The sequence below is a fragment of the Pseudorasbora parva genome, chromosome 1 (genome assembly GCF_024679245.1).
Source record: "Pseudorasbora parva isolate DD20220531a chromosome 1, ASM2467924v1, whole genome shotgun sequence".
Taxonomy (NCBI): domain Eukaryota; kingdom Metazoa; phylum Chordata; class Actinopteri; order Cypriniformes; family Gobionidae; genus Pseudorasbora; species Pseudorasbora parva.
In genome coordinates, this window is record NC_090172.1 from 26720439 (window position 1) to 26741691 (window position 21253).

Genomic DNA, 21253 nt, shown 5'->3' on the forward strand with positions numbered 1-21253 from the left:
TAGCAACACGAATGGCTCCTCAGACTTTCAGAAGTGCAAGGCTTGAGGGGTGGCCACAATCTATGGGGTTGGCGCGCGGTGCGCACGGAGCATCACAGGCATGCGCGCACGCGTTTTGTTGTCACGGCTACATAAACAAATTTCTGCACACAGGAAGACAGATGTTTTGGTAATATTTGATGTATTTTAATCACAAAAACAAACGTTTGCATCAAGTGAAAGCATCGGACACATTGACGTTACCTACATAATAAGCTGTTTTAAATTTAAAATGTTCAATGTCTAATCGCGCTGATGTGACCGAGGGTATCCATCCTCTAAGTGAGCAGTTTCATCCCAGGACTATTCCGGTTTTAAACGGAATATTGGCGCCCATAATGCACTCTACATGTAACTTTTTTCACTGTCATGCCGCGGATGCGTGTGGTGTTTCTGTTGCGGGTCAGCCACGGGGCTGTGTGGCGTTTTCTCTGCCTTTGCTCACTAGAAGCGTGTCTGACGCGGCGCTGCTGCTGCTATTGATGCGGAGGGAAGCTATTCCTAATGTTAAACATAAAGAGCCTACTGATACAGCAAAGAAAACGTCGGGAGTAGCCACATATCTATGGTATTGACGGCAAAATAGGCTACAGAATATTTCGTTCTGTATTGAAAGTTGCAATATTTCAAAATCGATAATTGTCGTTTTTTATTATTACAATTAGGCCTATATCTGCATTTATGTAAACCTACAGACTTTCAAACATGAAAATGTAATTTAATAATATGTATTCGTGTCAAAATGATATATAAACATCTTTTCCTATTCTATTTTGCCCGGAGACGCTCCCAACACGCGTGAAAAATAGGCGCTCTTCTATTTCCAGCATGCACGCGTTTTCCGCGTGTCACAGGCAGTGTGCAAACTCCAACCTGTTAACATGTGAGCCGAAACAAAAACGGACACGCCACGCAGCCGAGACGCTCACGCTTGCAGTGTGTCCCCGGATTTGATTAACCAACTTGTTGATATTTAATCGATGGGCATAGCCTGTAGGCTGAGCTGCATACATAGAAAAATCGTATAATATGTTTCTTTGTTGTAGGTTAATACTTATTTATTTGTGTGTGTGTGTGTGTGTGTGTGTGTGTGTGTGTGTGTGTGTGTAGCCTACTTTATGTTTTCAAGGTTTTATTGAATGCATTGCTCTTGTATAGTCTTACTTTGGAATTTTAAGAGCAATAAACATATATTGCAATGTTAAGGGATTCGTTTTTTCATTCAGATAATTAAATCAACATGTATAAATTGCTATTAGGCAATTAATGGGGAGATAATCGCTAATCGAATCGAATCGTAACCGAATCGGACAGGAAAAATTAATCGTTAGATTAATCGATGCATCGAAAAAATAATCGCTAGATTAATCGTTTAAAAAATAATCGTTTATCCCAGCCCTAGCATTCATGTAAACGGAGCTATGTGTAAGTGTTTCAACTTCCCAAATGTATTCCTATGAAAGTTAAGCTTCCAAAGCCATGAACTGAAAATGCGTCAGACTGAACACGCGCTGTGAATGTATGTTGCGAGGGCAGTCATGTTTACCTCAGCTCTCATCACAAGAACTCATTCAGCTCAGATTACAGTCATCGTGATGTATATAATCTGACTCCTGCAGTGTTGGTGCTGTGACACTCGAACAACACCATAACATTGAACATAACTGAACTGATTTTATGAAAATGAACAATGACTGGAAAAGTGATCCAGTCACAGTGATTCAGTAGCGGTGGCTTTGGGAGTGGCCTTGTAGTGCAGTGAAGCATTCTGGGAATTGTTGTCTTTCATTCCCATGAGACAAAAATTTTCTCCCTTTTCTCAGTCTATGAGACACCAATTTCAAAAATAATTTCACATTTCTACTACATTAATGACCCAGTTTAAATACAGATTCATCTTCCCAGCGCTGAAGTACCCCTTTAAAGCTCAAATCTCCTCCTGAAGTTCCCAAAAAATGTTAGTGCCAAACCGTTAGTGTCTCAGTGACTACTTCACTCAGAGAAGCTGTCAATCTCAGCTGTCAATAATAATGTCACCCTCATGTTTTTATAGCATCAAATAACTAACTAAAACCAAACTTATTTAAAGAATGAACACTTGAACTATGGAGCTAACATCAGCCAGGTAGAAACAGCCGAAAATGAGTGAAACCATCTTTGGGGAAAAGTATAGTTGATTAGCTACTGAAATGTAGTTACTATGTCTCATTACATTTCTTGGACAGGGCAGGCCTTATGGACTATACTGCATTGTCACCAGCAAGGCTGTCTATCTCTCTCTCTCTCTCTCAATACATTGTGGGTTTTCACTCTGAGCTTTTCGTGACTCAAGTCTGATGACATCATCTGAGCTCATACAGACTCATTCCTCACCCCAATATTTTGTCTGGCTATTATTTGCCACTTCACCTCTTCTTTTCAGTAGAAACCCCCTTACATTTTCAAATGACTGTAGTATGTTAAAATTACTTGATTCAGGTTCATCTCACCTTATCTTATGAGGAAAGTCATCTGTCCTCCGGATGAGATGGTAAACCGAGTTCTTGGCTCTCTGTTGTCATTAAAATACCCATGGCACTTCTCATGAAGAGGTCTCCTGGCCAAATTCCCTCCATTGGCCTTTATCCAGTCGAGGCTTCCTAATAATCCACATCTACTGAACTGGCTCTATTACACACTCTCTCCTCTCCACCTATAGCTTGTGTGTGGCGAGCGGCCTGGCGCCGTTGTACTGTGGCTGCCGTCACATCATCCAAGTGGATGCTGCACAATGGGGATGGTTGACGGGAGTCTTTGTCTTCTGACATTTTGGGTATTTCAGTTTAGTTTTTTAGGCCACACCCTACATTTCCCCTGGACGTGAACTGAAACTTGAGGGATGCAGGTGAATGGGCACATAGAAGGCCGTGGTTTACCACAGCAGTGTGCCACTGTGGTTCAGAGCTGAGCTGAAGCTTCTGAGGCAAAGAGCAACATTTTAGCTCTAGAGAAAGTACCCAGAATACTCATTGACAGGCATTACGGACACCAAATCTTTTCAATTTACCTATTTGGAGGAAATTCGTTTGAGGTTAAGTAGTGATATTTATCCTTTATGTCACTAGCCACTCTTTTAATAGAGGGTCACATGACAAACTATTTTTTCTGGGACTCGTAATAGCTGCCAAAGTCAGTGCCGAACCCATGCTGCCCAAAAAAATAAAAACATGGCTGGAAAAACAAAGTGTTTCCTTTCACTATGATTTGCACAAGCATCGGAAATAACAAGGCTGATTACTTTTTCTCTGCCTTAAAAGGGCACAATTCTGGTCATGCTAGCTGGTGTAGCTCAGCTAAGGGTTTTTAGCACTGACATCACTCCTCTAGGCTGACACTAGCTTGGGTCACTATGAAGTATGAAGTATGAAGCACAGATACAACCAGATCTGCTCAGCTGACAGGAAGTGGTTATGAAGGAAGTTTGATGATTTGTTTTTTCAACTTCTGCAATTTTAAATTATCTAAAAGATGGAGTGATGTGTGATCTGACGGAAAGGAACAATTTAAGGCATTTCTGTTTAAATGACTAAAGTAATCAACATAACTGATTCAATTTAAAAACTTGTTCATCAGCTATTCTTATTGATTTTAGTAGTACGTTGCTATTTGTATCCTGTGCTAAATTTCCTACTTAAACATTTCTGGATGATCTTTACCAAAGTGTAGCTGGAATAGAAGTAGTTCCTCTTCTATCATTTAGTGTTGTAAACAGGCCCATAAGAGACGGTAATGTAATCTTGGACATTACACCACACCCTTTTTCACTTCCTTAGTTAACATTTGGCAGACTTTATTCAGATATTCAGATCCTGATCACTTGTACTCCACACCACATTGTCTTATTAGCACTCTAATCCAGCAGGCATTTGTTTTATACAGCCGCTAAAATATAAATAACCCATTGAAGCGGAGCCCTATCAACCCTGAAGGAACAACGTTTTCCTCTGTTGCACAATTTGCCACACCCTCAGGTTTGGTGTGCTGCGCTGCTTTAAGTTTGCAAGAAAGGCGGGCGGACTGCATAGAGGGGCCTTTGCATTCAGCAAATCAGAAAGCTGCAAATCGTGCTCCGGAAACTGAGCTCAGCATGCGGTCAGGACTACTATAAGAGGGCAAGTGCGCCACCTGGTGGTGGTAGTAATGAACCCCTACATTAGTTTATCCTACAACTCCCTACAAATATTATAGAAGCAGATGTGATTAATTCAGTAGAGAAAATAGTGTCATTCCTAACTAACTACAAATGGAAATCTATTTAGAATTGCTTAATCTTTTTGAATACATTTTTGCAATTGTGTGTGGTGGCACTTGCTTCACCTTTAAACAAACAAATTTCCCATAATCCTGAAAAATCTGCAATTTCAAAACTTCGCTAGAGCGACCAGCACGCATCTTGCTTCTTTGAAATGGTTATTAGTTTGTAATTGATTGCTTGTTTTTTCTTCTTCTTGTCTTTCCAGGAATGCGGAGATCCTTCTGCAGTGCTGTGGCTAGATGAGATCCAGGATGCGATCTTGAGAGCCAACAAGGACTCAGAAGAAGCTCTGCAGTGTAATAATCCTCATTTAAATCTTAGCTTTAGCAATAATATGAATGATGATTCATTTCTTTCAATAATCTCAGTTTTTCTGAAGAATGATCATCTTGTCCACCTCCAGTCTCTCAGGCGATTCAGGCCATTAATGAGGCTGTGGATAACAAGGACTCTTCTCAAACACTGGCAGCTCTGCGTTCATCTTCTGCTGGTCTGTACGGAGTCACATCTGAATGTGCTCAAACCTACCAGGATGACCTGTTTCGAATTAAAGAGGAGAAGAATAAGGAAGGTGAGATGGGTTCTTGTGCTGATTCTGTGATATTTGGTACAAAAATCTATGGTAATATTTACTTAAGTTCTCATTTAGTTATTTATTTTAAACTATTTGGTGATAGATATCCTTAATCACAATAATAGATTTTAATAGACAGTAATAGAGTTTTTTGGTAGGGGATAATGGCAGTGAATGGATGAAACATTGGGTGAAGGGAGGACACAACTACTACTATAACCTCAAGACTGGACAAGGCACCTGGGATGAGCCTGCAGAGTTCACTCCAAACAACACTCAGCTCAACAAGGAGGAAATACAGGTAAAGCGTCATCTGATAATTATGTACGCTGTTATTTTATAAATAATTGTTATTTAAAATAATAATTCTTTTTTTTTGTCTTCCTGATTCACTTGCTGTCTGTGTCTTTGTAGTCTGTTGTGTCAGGAGTGACCACAGCATATAATCGAGAGCAACTGTGGTTGGCCAACGAGAGTCTGATCGGCAAGCTGCAGGCCCGGTGCCGTGGTTTTCTGGTGCGACGTGGAATGAAAGACCGCCTTGGGTTCTTGAAGTCACAGCAGCCGTCTGTTACATGCATACAGGTCATTGTCTTCTTACTTCTTTCAGTTAGTCCCAAACAAGACTTCAGGACATTAATGCAAAAAATACTCAATAATATCTACGGGTCTGTGCCAAGTCAATCATGACCATCTGGCTCTGTTTGCTTTATAGGCACACTGGAGAGGCTTTAAGGAAAGAAAGAAGTACAATAACAGGAAGCAGTTCCTGAAGGATCACTCTGAAGATGCTGTTAAGGTAAGATAATGAGAAATTCTGATGGAATAAAAGAGCCATGCTTCTTGCATTATAAAATGTCAGGATTATACTCGCTGTACTATACACTAACATAGGTGAAGATATGTGATCACACCCTAATTATCGGGTTTGCCCCCTTTATTTCAGTTAAGATCAATGGCCAAATTTGAGGGTGGGTAAATATGATTTTTTTTTCCCCCCTGTAGATTCAATCAATGGTCAGGATGCACCAAGCTCGCAAAAGATACAAAGATCGTCTTCAGTACTTCAAAGATCATGTGAGTTTTAAGTCAAACCAAAGGATTTGTGTATTTTATATTTAATATAATCTGATATCTGACCACACAGTAGTCAGTCTTTAATGTTCTCCCTCCAATTTTTCTCATTTCAGATAAATGATGTGGTGAAAATTCAGGCATTCATTCGAGCCAACAAAGCCAGAGATGACTACAAAACTCTCAGTAAGCATTTCACGTACTTCCATCAAATTCTGTTTCACATCCTCATATATTTGAGGCACATTCTAAATGTGCGCATAACATGTATTTGTGTCTCAATATACTGTTGAAATTTTGAAGACGCCATTAAAAGGGCTTATTGACTGCGGTTCTTTTCTGTGTGTTGGCTTTTTTTAAGGCTTTTTTTATGACGCATACAAAGAACATTGATTTTCTACTTGCTGGTCTGTTGTAGGTGATATAGTTTAAAAGCATACTAAGTCCACCCCATTTTTTTTTTCTTCCATTTACTCACCCTCATGTCCTTCCAAACCTGTCTGACATTATTTCTCTTATAGAACATAAATGTATTTTTCGTTTTTTTTTTTTTTTTTTTAAACGTCTTTTATATTCTGTCATTCAGGTTTGGAATGATGTGAGGGGGTAAATAATATATATATATATATATATATATATATATATATATATATATATATTATTTTTTTTTTTTTTTTTGGTGAACTATCACTTTAAGGGGAGGGACACTCAAGAGAACATTTGATTGGACAACAATTTGAGTTTAGTAGAGTCTCCAATTTTTTTCTGTTATTCCAGAAGAAATACATTACAATTTTAAGTAAATTTTAAGTGTGTATACCTGAAAATTATTCCACCAACTAGTAAAGGAGACCATTAGCATAGACACAACAAAAAAACCCACAAAACTCCAAATCTGTTTTTAACAGTCAACGCAGATGATCCTCCGATGGCCGTCGTTCGTAAGTTTGTCCACTTGCTGGACCACAGCGACCAGGACTTCCAGGAAGAGCTGGAACTGATGCGGCTAAGAGAGGAGGTGATCACCAACATCCGCTCTAACCAACAGCTGGAGAACGACCTTAATCTGATGGACATTAAGATTGGCCTGCTGGTAAAAAACAAGATCACCCTTCAGGAGGTGGTATCTCACAGCAAGAAGCTCACCAAGAAGAACAAGGGTGAGCTGTCCAACCTCATGATGATGAACAAGCAGAAGGGAGGCCTGAAGGCTCTCAGTAAAGAGAAGAGAGATAAGCTGGAGGCATATCAGTTCCTCTTTTACCTGTTACAGGTAAACCTCATCAACTCTAGTCCAATAATTGTTTGAAGATCAGTGTCTCAGCAGGCCTGTTCATTTTCCTCTCTGTTTTCCTCAGACAAATCCAACCTATCTGGCCAAGCTGATCTTTCAGATGCCACAGAACAAATCGACCAAGTTCATGGATTCTGTGATTTTCACACTGTACAACTACGCTTCCAATCAGCGTGAGGAGTACCTCTTGCTCAATCTCTTCAAAACAGCCCTGCAAGAGGAAATCAAGTAGGAACTGAATGATATTCTTTAAGATAAACTCTTTACATATTTATCAAGATGCATTTGCACTCTTGTACGATCCTTCAGTGATATTTGTCTTGTAAATGCAGATCAAAAGTAGACCACATCCAGGAAATTGTCACAGGAAACCCAACAGTCATTAAGATGGTGGTGAGCTTTAACAGAGGAGCCCGAGGTCAGAACGCCCTTCGGCAGATCCTGGCTCCAGTCGTGAAGGAGATCATGGATGACAAGGCTCTAAACATTAAAACTGACCCAGTCGACATATACAAGAGCTGGGTGAACCAGATGGAGAGTCAAACAGGAGAGGCCAGGTGTGTTCCTCAAACTTTTTGACTTGAAGACCCTCCCCTTGGGCAAGAAAATATTTGAAGTCCCCTCTAAGATATTTCTGCTGTAATTATGACAAAGCTGCTTGTTTTTGAAGTGATTTATATATATATAAAACACTGAATATATATATATATATAAAAGACGAAAAAAAAAAATGAAAAAAAAAATTGCTTTTTAATTTAGAGTTAGGTTTATTTTTATATTCTAATAATGATTTATTCATTCAAATAATTGTTTGTATGCTGAGGCACCTTTTATTTTGTTTTGCAGTAAATTACCATATGATGTGACTCCAGAGCAGGCAATGAGTCACGAGGAGGTTCGAACCCGCTTGGAAGCCTCCATCAAGAATATGAGGACGGTCACAGACAAATTTCTCTCCGCCATAATTGTTTCTGTTGATAAAATCCCGTGAGTTTACACACATGCCACTGATGTATAAAATAATTTGTGTGTGTGTTTGTCAGCACCTAATATACACCACCTGCATTTCCCCTTAGGACCAACTAATTCCATGTCTTGCATCTATATTTAGATGCATCTACCATTAATCATTCTTGAACATATGAAAATGACTTTTAGCAAGCCCAGATTTGAATATTCAAATACATGTCTGTTACATGAGCTGTTTCTTTGTTCATGCCTTTGTGCAAGTTAGTGTAACGCAGCTGTTAAACAGTGGCACTCTGCAGCAGCTGAATCATATATATTTCTGAGCTTGAGGTTCGAAATAAACCTAATGTCTCAAAAGCAAGTGCCACAAAAAAAGTTATTCTTTTGGCTGATCCAGTACCAAAAATGACATAATGACTCTTTATGAATCGGTTCTTTTAAAAGTTCGATCTATGAATTTTGTTCTGTGACTCTATATAAACATATCTCTATATAAAAATATCTATATAAACAATCATGTTATAGCTTTGATATTCTAATAAATCATGGATCGCAGAATCTATCACAATGAACAATTATGAACTGATTATAATGTAATTATTGATTAACCGATTCATTGAACGCTAACAAATTATAACATTAATTTTTGATTGAAAATGAGCCACGACTTGTTGAACCATGTTTAGTGCACTAGTACTTTATGAAATTAGCATTACTGACTGCTTGTTCTCATAACAGTTGTAGACCTGATTAAAGTTACTTTCGTTACATTTATTTTGAAATAAGTGTCTTTTAAAATATAGCAACATTCAAATATATTACAACATCATTATTTTTATGGAAACACTGGTGTAAGTCTCTGTGCGTTGGATTGATTGTGTTCCCCTGTAGATATGGCATGCGATTCATTGCCAAGATGCTAAAGGACACGCTTAATGAAAGGTTTCCGGATGCCACAGAGGATGAGCTTTTGAAGGTTTGTTACATCACAGCTGCTAGTAATCACAGCAACGTTTAGCTAATGTAATTGCACACTTTAGTCTCCAAACCAAGACAGCCTTTATTCAGATGTCTTAAACACTCTGATTACCTCTTTGCTAAACTGCCACCTGCTGCTGTCCCACTGTGGCACATTGTCCTGAATCCTGAGCATGTCTCTGCTCTCGTGCTTCTCTTCTGTTGTGATACTCCACATCAGTATCATCACTCTGAATACTAAATATGATTTCCATCTCTCTTTTTCTCCTAAGAAAGAGATTCATCCTCTCTTTCTTTCTATTTATCTGTCCCATACTTGCTCTGTCTCTCTTTCTCTATGCCCTGGCTCAAGCTCTCCTCTTGGCCCTTGCTTATACCCTTTTCAAGAGGTTTTTGATGAGCACCCACAGCCCAGGTGAGCCACGTCTTTCTTATTCTTGCCTCGCTGCTTCTCCTTTTCTCAGTAATTTTGTTTACCCCCTTGTAGAAGCAGAAGATCGTACAATCACATAGTTATTGAAATGTATAGAAAGGTTTTTAAAATTCCACAGATTTTGTACTTTCTTGAAAAGAAGAACATACCTATCCTTATTATCTTTTAAGATTGTGGGCAACCTGCTGTACTACCGCTACATGAACCCCGCCATTGTGGCTCCCGATGCCTTTGACATCATTGATTTATCTGCTGGAGGTCAGCTTACCACAGAACAGAGGCGAAACCTGGGATCAATTGCCAAAATGCTGCAGCATGCCGCCTCCAACAAGATGTTCCTCGGGGACAATGCTCATCTGAACCCCATCAACGAATACCTCTCTAACTCCTACCAGAAATTTAGGTACAAGTGACATCAAAGTGCTTCTGTTTGTCTTCATTTTTAGTCGTTAATTCACACTCAATCCATATTGATGCAAGAACTTTTTTGTCTCCTAGACGTTTCTTTTTGTCTGCTTGTGACGTCCCTTCTTTGGAAGACAAGTTCAATGTGGATCAGTACTCTGACCTGGTCACCTTGACCAAGCCTGTGATCTATATTTCTATTGGGGAGATCATCAACACTCATACGGTAAAAACTAAGACTAAAGGTGTAGTCAAATGTACTATTGCTTTGCAAAATTTAATAGTATACCACACAATTGATAATAGAAAAATTGACTGTTTTTCCCCTTAAATTTTGCTAAAGTGACTGCACTGTTATGGAAGCGATTATATCCAGCATAGTTGGTTTTCAGGATTGAATATGTTGTGTGATTATCTTTAGCTCTTGCTGGATCACCAAGATGCCATCGCACCAGACCACAATGATCCCATCCATGAGTTGCTAGATGACCTTGGAGAGGTGCCCACCATTGAGTCTTTAATAGGTGAGCAGCCTCTGAGAAATGTTTTAATGTGTCAGGCCGCTGAGGTCCGGCTGAGTCTGAGTGATGGACTGTCGTTCCCTCACAGGTGAGAGCCCACTGCCTGCTGATGATCCCAATAAGGAAATGATGGGGAAGACAGAAGTCTCTCTTACCCTCACCAACAAATTTGATGTTCCTGATGAGGCCAATGTTGAAATGGATGCCAAGACTCTCCTTCTCAAGTAAGGACAAAGCCTTAATCATTTATTATGTTTCTAAACCAAGTGAGTTATCTTCATAAGCGGTTCCAAAAGATATGATGCCTCCTAAGATGCTTAATTTTACTTAACTTTACCAAAACCTTTACAAGACAATTCCATTATGCATTGTGGGAAGCTTGCTGAAAAAAAAATCCCAAGATGGCTCACTACGTTTTGGAAATAATGTTTTTAATTGTTAATGCTGTTTCACTTATTTCTTAAGTATTTGACATGAATCTTTGTCCGTTCATCCTGCTCATTTAGCACCAAGAGGCTCATAGTAGATGTGATCAGGTTTCAGCCAGGAGAGACGCTTACCGAGATCCTGGAGACTGTAGCATCACCAGAGCAGGTCATTTAATTGCAGGTATTTCAGAATGAAAAAGAAAATCCTTTAAAGCAGTGTTTTGTTAAATTTGCCTTTTTCATTTGAACACAGGAAGCTGAGTACCAGCGTGCCATGCAGCGACGAGCCATTCGCGATGCTAAGACCCCGGAGAAGATGAAGCAAGCCAAACCAGTTGTGGATGATAGCCTTACCTTGCAGGGCAAGAAGGACAAGATCAAAAGCAACTTGCAAAGACTAGGAGAGTTGGGTAAAGTTCACCCTGAGAAGAAATACCAGGATCTTATCAATGACATTGCCAAGGTAACGTTCTTATGTCCTCTGCGACCTGTGATTTTCAGACTGTACTTGAATATGAAATTTAAATATCGGCCTTTAATTTTATACGAAATAGGCTTGATTTATTTGTGATTTTTTTTTTTGCTGTTGTTTTTTTTTTTTGTAGGATATCCGGAACCAGAGACGATATCGTCAGAGGCGAAAGGCAGAACTGGTGAAGCTTCAGCAGACCAATTCTGGTTTGAACTCCAAGACCACTTTCTACAATGTGCAGATTGACTACTACAATCAATACATCAAGACCTGCATGGACAATTTAGCCAGCAAGGGCAAGTGAGTGATTAGAGTATTTACTGTCCATTTTAGTTCATGTTATTATCTCTGATTGGATAATTGCTGTTGAGCTCTAGGCTTACAGTCATGGAAAATGCCATTGCTTCACACACAGACTTTCTAAGAAACCTGGAGACAATAAGGCAAAGAAAAGCAAGCAGGTATCGCAGAAGTACACGGCAGCCCGTCTGCATGAGAAGGGAGTGCTCATTGACATTGAGGATCTGCAGAAAAATCAGTGAGTTTCAACTTCTGGTTGTGTATCTACTGTTTGCGTCTTTCCTCTTGTTGTCCTTGTTAATAATATGCTTTATCTTTTACAGGTATAAGAATGTAATTTTCGAGATCTCACCATCTGAGATTGTGGGAGTGTTTGAGGTGAAAGCTAAGCTTATGGGAGTCCATTTGGAGACATTAATGTTAGAATACCAGGTAAAAGTAATTCCCTTGATATTTTTTTGTCTTTGTATGTAATGTATTTGGAAGGTATGCTTGATTTCTTGTAAGGACTAATGGCCCATTCACACAAAAAGATGACTATCAATTAAGTTCAGTAACTGTTCTCATTCTACAAGAATATGGAAATCCACACTACATCTATCGTTACCTTTATTCTTATCATTCTTGGTGTGATCGAGCCTTAACTGTTTGTCTTTTGTTTGGTCCTCTTTAATATCAGGACCTGCTGCAGTTGCAGTACGAGGGGGTGGCAGTGATGAAGCTGTTCGATCGAGCTACTGTAAATGTTAACCTCCTAATTTTCCTGCTCAACAAGAAGTTCTATGGCAAATAAAGACTCAGAGGGACTTGACAGACTGTTGCACACAAAGTGAAGCCCAGACCACATGCATCTTTGCAGATTAGATCTTTTCTGCACTACTCTGAGTATGCTTGTGTACCTTTTGTGCCTTTCTCGAAGGATAGATTCCTTGAATGTACATTATTATACTTGTCTCAGACCACCAACCTGTATCTTCCAGATATATAATGGTTGACTATTTGCAGTTTTTATTAAGATTATCAGTGTCCAAAAGAGTATCAATATTAGTTTGCTTTAATCTTTTGCAAACTGACCTTGCATGAGCTTTGAATATTGTATATGTTATATGTAAAATGAACCTTTTTATTGCCTAATCTATTCTTTAGGAGAAACTAAATAGTTTCTTAGTATACCTATCGTGTAGGAAAGAGATGAGTGTTGTAGCCACATTCCTTAAAATGTAACCTAAATATATTTATCAGAGCAATTTCTTTTGTTTATTTGTAAAACAAAAACAAAAAACCTAACTATGAATAGGTTCATTGGCTGGTCAAAAAGACTTACTGGAAAATACTTTTTTCTGAGCATTTGGAAACTGCATGCTGGATGAGTTTGTCCCTTTAATTTTTGTAGCCTTGTGTCAATTTTTTAAAGGTGCCTTAACTTGAATAAACTGTTGGGAAAATTTGTGGAGAAGCCTTATCATATCAGCGCATAGTGCTTATAATTTCAGTCCATCTCATTGTCTGTAATAACAGTTAATGTCTCTTAAGTTGAATGATGATGCTTATGCTTACTTATTTTTATTAAATGGCAATGCTGGTTCAAACACTCATTATGTTCAGAAAATGCAGTAATGACATAAACAGATGATTACATTTAAAAGATGTACAGACACATTTACTTATAATGTTTTTACAAAACCATTGCAAATATCAATTAGTATTTTAATTTAGTCTATTACAGTTGGTCTTTAAAAACTAAAGGATTCAGGTTTTAGAGCAGAACATCAAACGTATGTAACTGGTCTGGTGTCTGCCTGGGGTGCTCTCAGTTACTGTACTTTTGAAACAAATTGCTACACTGTTTTCTATTCAAATGTTTTATAAAGCTGTATGAAGGTGTGTATTTTTCACATGGATCTGATATGGAATGGTTGAAATGTCTTAATGTAACTGTCATTTTGCTTTTGTTACCAGTAACACTTTGAAATGAATGATGACAGGATGATCATTTTCACTGTCCATTGTTTCATACGGCAGAAAGTAAAGAAACCTGATATTCTTTGACCTCAGTGTATGGTTCAAAACACAGTGCTTGCTTGAATATCCATTCGATGTAAGGTTGTGGTTTTTTTCTTTCATAAATTGCAGGTAGCTTAAGCAGTCATTTGTTAGCTGTTTCACCGCACTTTTAATATGTATAAATAAAAACACAGTGATGAAGAGAATGATGTAAACAGTATTTGCCTTTGTTCAGAAGCTCAAACACATTAAGATCATCATTCTATGAAATATTAGGTGCCATTAATAACGCTTTGATATATTTATTTTTATTTTGCTTTAAACACTATAGAGGCTGTGCTGTGTAAAGATAAAATCTTTGTTGAAATTTTGTACATTTAAATTGACTGAAGTACTATATAAAGCGATCAGACATAACATTATGACGGGGAAGTGAATAACACTGATTATCTCTTCAGCATCTGTTAGTGGTGGGATATATTAGGCAGCATGTGAACATTTTGTCCTCAAAGTTGATGTGTTAGAAGCAGGAAAAATGCAGAGAAAAAACACTGAAAGCACCAGTGGGCATGTAAGCATTATAACAAGACCAGAGTAATGAAAGAAGGTAGCCTGTGTTTTTTTTTTACATCACATGAATGGCCATCTGTGGGGTGTGCTGAACAAACAAGTGCGATCCATAGAGACCTTGCAACAGGACTTAAAGGATCTGCTGCTAACATATTGGTGCCAGATACAACGGCACACCTTAAGTGGCCTGGAGGAGTCCATGCCACGGCTGTTTTGGCAGCAAAAGAGGGACCAACACTATTAATTTATAATATTATGCCTAATATATATATATATATATATATATATATATATATATATATATATATATATATATAAACGATCAGGCATGACATTATGATAAGTGAAGTAAATAACACTTATCTCTTCATCACAGCACCTAGGCAGCAAGTGAACAATTTGTCCTCAAATTTGATGTGTTAGAAGCTGGTTTGTGAGTTTGACAAGGGCCAAATTGTGACGGCTAAATGGGTCAGAGAATCTCCAAAACTGCAGCTCTTGTGGGGTGTTTCTGGTCTACAGTGGTCAGTATCTATCAAAAGTGGTCAAAGGAAGGAACAGTGGTGAGCCGCAGACCAGTCAGGGTGCCCATGCTGACCCGACCACCGCTGAAAGCGCCAACACGGGCACGTGAGCATCAGAACTGGCCTGGTCTGATGAACCTCTTTTTTTTTTTTACATCATGTGGATGACCGGGTGTGTCGCTTACCTGGGGAACACATGACACCAGGATGCATTATGCGAAGATGACAAGCCGATGGAGGCAGTGTGATGCTTTGGGTAATGTTCTTGTAGATGTTACTTTGACACATACCACCTTTCTAAGCATTGTTGCAGACCATGTACACCCTTGCATTGAAACATTATTCCCTGGATGCTGTGGCCTCTTTCAGCAGGATAATGCGCCCTGCCACAAAGCAAAAATGGTTCCGGAATGGTTTGAGGAGCACACCAACCAGTTTGAGGTGTTGACTTTCCCTCCAAATTTTCCCAGATCTCAATCCAATCGAGCATCTGTGGGATTTTCTGAACAAGTCTGATCCACAGACACCCACCTCGCAACTTACAGGACTTAAAAGATATGCTACTAACATCTTGGTGCCAGATACCACAGCACACCTTCAGGGTTATATTGAAGTCCATGCCTTGACCTTGACTCAGGGCTGTTTTGGCAGCACAATATTAGCTTATTAGGTCATAATATTATGCCTGATCAGTGTATTATAGTATTTTTTCCTGTTGGACAAATAATATAAATATACGCAGATGTAATTACAGTCATGATGATCGTCGCTGTCTACTCTATTTTACTGAGATATGTGGATTTAAATATCAAGTCATGTCTGGGCAGCTGAACCTTATGTTTTACCATTTACCCGTTGCTTTGAATTGTATGTTTTAATAAAAAAATCTGCAATATTGTGTATTGGTTTTACAACTTAAAAAAGTTTTCTGCTTTTAATTTATTTTAAAATGTAATATCTTCCTCTGATTCAAAGCAGAATTTTCAGCATCATTACTAAAGTCTTCAGTGTCACATGGTCCTTCAGAAATCATTCTAATATGATGATTTATTATTATTAAATGCTTAATTATTATAATCAAGGTTGAAAACAGTTGTGCTGCTCAGTGTCATTTTAGATTTGAATTAGCTTTTATTTTAATATATTTTTAAATTAATGTTTATTTAATATGATGATTTATTATTATTAAATGCTTAATTATTATTATCAAGGTTGAAAACAGTTGTGCTGCTCATTGTCATTTTAGAGTTGAATTAGCTTTTATTTTAATATATTTTTAAATTAATGTTTATTTAATTATAGCTTTGTTACTTTGCTTTTGTTATTGTATTGGATTTTTATCAGGATTCTGATTATCATTTTAAATCATTGTCGTTTTGATGAGAGACAAGTTAAAAAAAACAACGTTTGAAATATATGAAATACTAAATAGATGCAAAAATTCAATTTGTGTGTATTGATTACACAATGATATTGTGTGTGTGTTTGTGTGTGTATGTATGTTTTTTTTTTTTTTTTGCATCTATTTACTATTTCATGATTTGTAGAGCTTCAAGTTCTTTATGAAACCTTTAACATGAATAATAGGGCTGTGTATCCCTTTAAGGGAACTCCACTGCCTCCTCGTGGACACAACTTTAAAAAAAATTGGTGTACAGTTTTGGGGCAGGCTTGTGTATTTTTTCCTCGGCTTGTTTTCACTCGGAGTGAGGGATCGAAGTTGACAAAACAAATGTGTGCCGTGGAGTCACGAGTCGGTGTATCACAGTTCAGGTGGATCTAGATGATGGACACGGAGAAGAGAGTCCAAGGGAGTACACGCGGACTACATGATCAGATTTCACCGCTGCATTTCACGAATCAGTAACATCTAAACATTTTCTCTGACTCGTATGACAACAGCGCTCGATCACTGGCCGCTGGTTGTCCTGCCGCAGGACAGTGAGTGTCTGGTGCAGAGTTTCATGTGCTAACGTTACCTTATTGCAAAGTTGCTGTCGGGCTTACCTGTTTATATGAGTTTTGAATGCGTAATGAGGTTTACATTGGCGAGACCACTTGTTGAAATCTCACGAAACTAAGTTCAGTATTGTGGGCAATAAGATTGATTGAATTTACCACATAAGTGTGCCGTTTGCTGTCATTTACAGTTCGTTTGTCACATTTCGCTTGTGATATTTTGATTGTGTCATATCGCTCATTAGCTGGTTAGCTGTTACGGCTGACTTTACCCTGTACATTAACATTACCTGACCGAGCAATATCAGTCAATCACATTCATTTAAACAGTTATATCACCAACTGTCTATCTGAATTCGTAAATAATGGTAGGCGCTCAACTATTTATGCGTAATCGTCAAAATTAAACAATTAAAATGCTTCTCGTCAGAATCTAAAGTATTTAGTTAGCTCGCTAGCTAGAGTCGTTACTGAACTTGTTTCGTAAAGCCAAGTGAAATATTTAAGCTTTTTTTGCTTGGCATTGTAGTATTCTACAATCACATCTCCCTTTCCCCACTATACAAAGCAATAATTTGTTTTAGTGATGCCAAACAACACTGTCATAAACGCCTGAATATTTAGCGATGTCCAGTTTCCTGACAAACTTTTAACGAATTCGGGTCATCGCCTGTATACACAAATTGGCGTTATACGTATACGGAATTCCTATATAGCATCGTTACTTTGCACTTAAGCTTATTTAAGTCCATTAAGTTGTTAATAATTTTGTTTCGATGCGTTTTCCAGCTCATTAATGGTGGCAACGCTCTTGGCACTAAAGCGACTTTGTCAAACCTCTCTAAAGCATCTGGACTGCACTCTTACACGCTTTTCAGACATGGGGGGACAACTTAAACACATTTGACTTCTATATCGACAAAATTCAACAGTCAGTTCGCTGCGAAGTTGATCTCAAAACTCTGCGGCCCAACCATGTCTGGATCCCCGGGCTCGAGTGGCTCTAACCCGCGGAAGTTCAGCGAGAAGATCGCGCTGCACAACCAGAAACAGGCGGAGGAGACGCGGGCCTTCGAGCAGCTCATGACAGACCTCACCGTCTCAAGGGTAAGCACAGCCAAATTAGGAAATTACCTCGCTCTCTCGATTTCATACATCAAATGCAGATGCCTTAGTGTGTCCTATGCGCAACTGAATCACTGTGACTGTAAAATGCTCGACACATCGAGCTCATGAGGAGGGATGAGAATGTCAGTGGCTGCCTGACTGCTGTCATTCACACTGCACGCATTCACACACGGACATCATTAAAGGGATGATGTATTTAATTGATCTAATCATATTTGCTAGTCATCGATTTATTCATTATATTTAGTCTTAGCTATGACTAGCAAACGTGTTTTATTTTTTAAGTACAGATGTTTTTGATAGTCATGACTATTTGCAGAAGTCACTATGGCAACCATAGCTTCCAGCCAAGATACCATAGTTAGCACAGTTACACTACAATAAAACTGTGCTAACAACATATATGACAGAATGACCACAGAAACAGCAGGGGGTTTTACTATGATGATGCCATCCTGGGGTGAGCATGTGGATATGTGGGCTGGATAAGTGAAATGAAATGTTTCCTTTAAAGAAAATTATTTCAAACAATATTTTAATGTGATTTCAAACAGAGTCACAATGCAAAGTATTTCAATGTACATCATCATCTGTATTATGTGGCTGCTTACCAAATAAATCAAATCAAAGACAGAACTTTTTTTAAATGAATCCAGAGAAACTAAGTAGTATACAGTATATAATACAACAAAAAATGCAATTAATACACAAACCAAAACAAACTAAATATACAAAATGGCCTTAATACAAAATCCTTAATCCAAATCAAAGAGAGAACATGGTTATATTCATGGGTACTGAAGATGTCACTTCCGCCATGCTCGCCCATAGACAGTAAAAGAAATGGACCGAGCGATCCCATTACGTCAACGGCGAAATAATGAAGTCAACCTAGGGGCACTCACTTCCTGATGGCTGAGAGAACTGCGCAGGCTCAGACTGAGCTTGAGGACGTAGTTGTGACGTGAGCCTCCTGTCTGACAGCTGTAGGTCTTCTAGTAGATGTGGAAAGTGAAAGCTGAATCACGTTGTTTAAATATTTTCTCCCGTTGCTTTTGGCTCACTATGGGCTTCTCCCCATTCTTCTCCCTTGACTTTATCGGACTTTATGTTTCCATGTCCCCCCCCACTGTCTCATAGACAGTAAAAGATTGCCTGCGAGCGTCTCCTCAGGTCTATACGGTAATTTCTCAACTGTGCGACAGGGTCGCGTTGGTTATGACGCAATCGTTAACCTATTTTTACAAAAACAGCTTCTGCGGGGCGATAGTGTAAGATACAAGGTAATGGAGCCTTTTATACATTGTCGTGTTTCTTTAGAAATAAACAATGGACACATGGAGTCTTTAAACGTCTCAGATGTAAAGTTATTCACTGTCAAAGTGACTCAAAAATGAATGGGAGTCAATGGGATGCTAACAGCAGGTGATGGCTTGGTTAGCAATGGCAGCCCCTAGGGGTGGAACGCTTTCCGAGCGCTAGATTACCCCCTTGTGCTCGCCGCCATTTTTGTGTCCGACATGGGAACAAACAGCACATTCTAGATGAGACTATTTGGGGTGGGGAATCGATATTTAGAAAAAAATATTTGTTAATCCTTATTTATTACAACCAACTGTGTTTTTTCCCTTACAATCTCAGACGTTTTTTTTCTGGGCATTTCTACAGTAGCGCACCAAGAGTATGGTTGATATCATAACCCATTAGCATACATGGAGAAAGTGCTACCAAAAAATCTATTGGCTAACATAAAAATAAAAAAACAATAAAATACATAAATGCAAACATATCATTGTACAACATTACTAAGGGTACATGCAAAGAAATACAATGCATCTGCCATGGATAAATAAAATGAAATAGCCTCCGCACAGACAATAAGGAAATTATTTTAATCAAACCATGTTGTTGATGAAAATGCACGAGTCGAGAACAACATAAGTGCTACTTATTAAAAATAATGTATCAATGTTTTTGATTTTCTTTTATAAATATTACAGTAATAGCAAATATCTTTAATATTACTGGTACTGGTGAGCATGCTGTTTGAGAACGCTAAAGGTATTTATAAATGAACCGCTCATTTAAAATCTTCTCATTCTACTGACATTTGTTATGACATCTGATTTAAACATTACAATGCTCATAATAACTTTCATTAACTCTACAATATGTATCTACTTCACCAGCTAATTACTCTCCCACAGCAATGGGGAGAGTAAATAGTGTAACAATAAACAGTGTAGCCCCTGATTATTCATAATTACTTGATTACTGGATGTAGCGACTGACCAACCAGCATCAAGTATTCCAATGACTGAAAAAATCAGCAAAAGAGAATGTAAAAGCCAGTGAACACTTATATAAATAAAGGGTTTCAAAAAAAGTTTTCATAGTAATGCTGTAAAAGACTTCTCAATCTCAGTTTAAAATTGAACATTGGTCTGGGGAGTCTGCTCTGTATTTTCTACTGCACAATAAACAAGCATTATTTAAATGACTGTACGTAATTAGTTAGTTCTTCAACCAATCAGACCACAAGAGGTGTGATCAACAGGCAACGACCCATCGTTTCTCTATCTGTCATCGTGTTAAAGGTGCCCTAGAATTATTTGAAACAATATTTTAAATTGTTCTCTGATATCTACATAGATGGTATGTAGCTTATTTAAGGGCAAAATTTGTCCAGATACATCTCAAATGGAGATTGATAAAACGCAGCCTACTTAAAAAAAAAATTATAGATCATCCGCGTGAGAGAGAGCTTGCGTGCTTGCGGTTGCCAGATTTCAGTCATTTAAATCCCCCAAACAGAGCTTTTCTGTGAAAAGAACTCGTATACTATCCGGTGTTTTACCTAAAAATGTCTAATCTGGCAACCATATGCACGCAAGCTCTCTCTTGCGCGCTGATGATCTGAAAACACCAATAAACAAGTAAGCTACATTTCAGCAATATCCATTTGACATGTTCTAGACTTGTCATTTTAGACTTGTCTTTTTTAGTCAACAATATTGCATGTTTATATAACAAGGCTAACGTTACGCAGTGACTGTGATGTACTCTGAAAGCATGCAAAAACATCATATGCCTACTTCAGTTCTCAAAAATATAAATATATCAATATTTTTACAAAATGAATAGCCTTGTCAAATGACTGTCGTTTTAACTTATATGGTGGAAAAGGTGACGTCTGCTAGAAGGATCGAGTGAACGATCTGTAAGCGGCGTATCTATGGTTGTATTTTGTAATACAAAATAATATTACCCTTAGTCATTAGACACAC

The 21253-nt window shown here is 38.2% G+C and overlaps 2 protein-coding genes across 4 annotated transcripts in view; both read left to right on the forward strand.

Annotated features, from left to right (window-relative positions):
* The window catches only part of iqgap1 (IQ motif containing GTPase activating protein 1), a 56489-nt gene extending 42447 nt beyond the window's left edge, over nt 1-14042 (forward strand). Inside the window, exons 16-37 of the mRNA XM_067437431.1 lie at nt 4539-4629; nt 4737-4904; nt 5066-5208; nt 5322-5492; nt 5623-5706; nt 5913-5984; nt 6098-6167; nt 6890-7254; nt 7340-7503; nt 7608-7832; nt 8122-8262; nt 9136-9220; nt 9826-10058; nt 10154-10286; nt 10482-10584; nt 10670-10805; nt 11088-11175; nt 11263-11472; nt 11615-11781; nt 11897-12019; nt 12105-12213; nt 12461-14042. Coding sequence (XP_067293532.1) covers nt 4539-4629; nt 4737-4904; nt 5066-5208; nt 5322-5492; nt 5623-5706; nt 5913-5984; nt 6098-6167; nt 6890-7254; nt 7340-7503; nt 7608-7832; nt 8122-8262; nt 9136-9220; nt 9826-10058; nt 10154-10286; nt 10482-10584; nt 10670-10805; nt 11088-11175; nt 11263-11472; nt 11615-11781; nt 11897-12019; nt 12105-12213; nt 12461-12574 — 3195 coding nt within the window. The 3' untranslated portion in view covers nt 12575-14042. The remainder of the gene's footprint in view (nt 1-4538; nt 4630-4736; nt 4905-5065; nt 5209-5321; nt 5493-5622; nt 5707-5912; nt 5985-6097; nt 6168-6889; nt 7255-7339; nt 7504-7607; nt 7833-8121; nt 8263-9135; nt 9221-9825; nt 10059-10153; nt 10287-10481; nt 10585-10669; nt 10806-11087; nt 11176-11262; nt 11473-11614; nt 11782-11896; nt 12020-12104; nt 12214-12460) is intronic.
* A 2497-nt stretch (nt 14043-16539) lies between these two features.
* The window catches only part of crtc3 (CREB regulated transcription coactivator 3), a 57123-nt gene continuing 52409 nt past the window's right edge, over nt 16540-21253 (forward strand). For 2 of the 3 annotated variants that reach the window (XM_067437432.1, XM_067437434.1), the window contains exon 1: nt 16540-17945. In XM_067437432.1, the coding sequence (XP_067293533.1) occupies nt 17814-17945 (132 nt within the window). In that variant the 5' untranslated portion in view covers nt 16540-17813. The remainder of the gene's footprint in view (nt 17946-21253) is intronic. The other variant, XM_067437433.1, reaches the window with a different exon arrangement.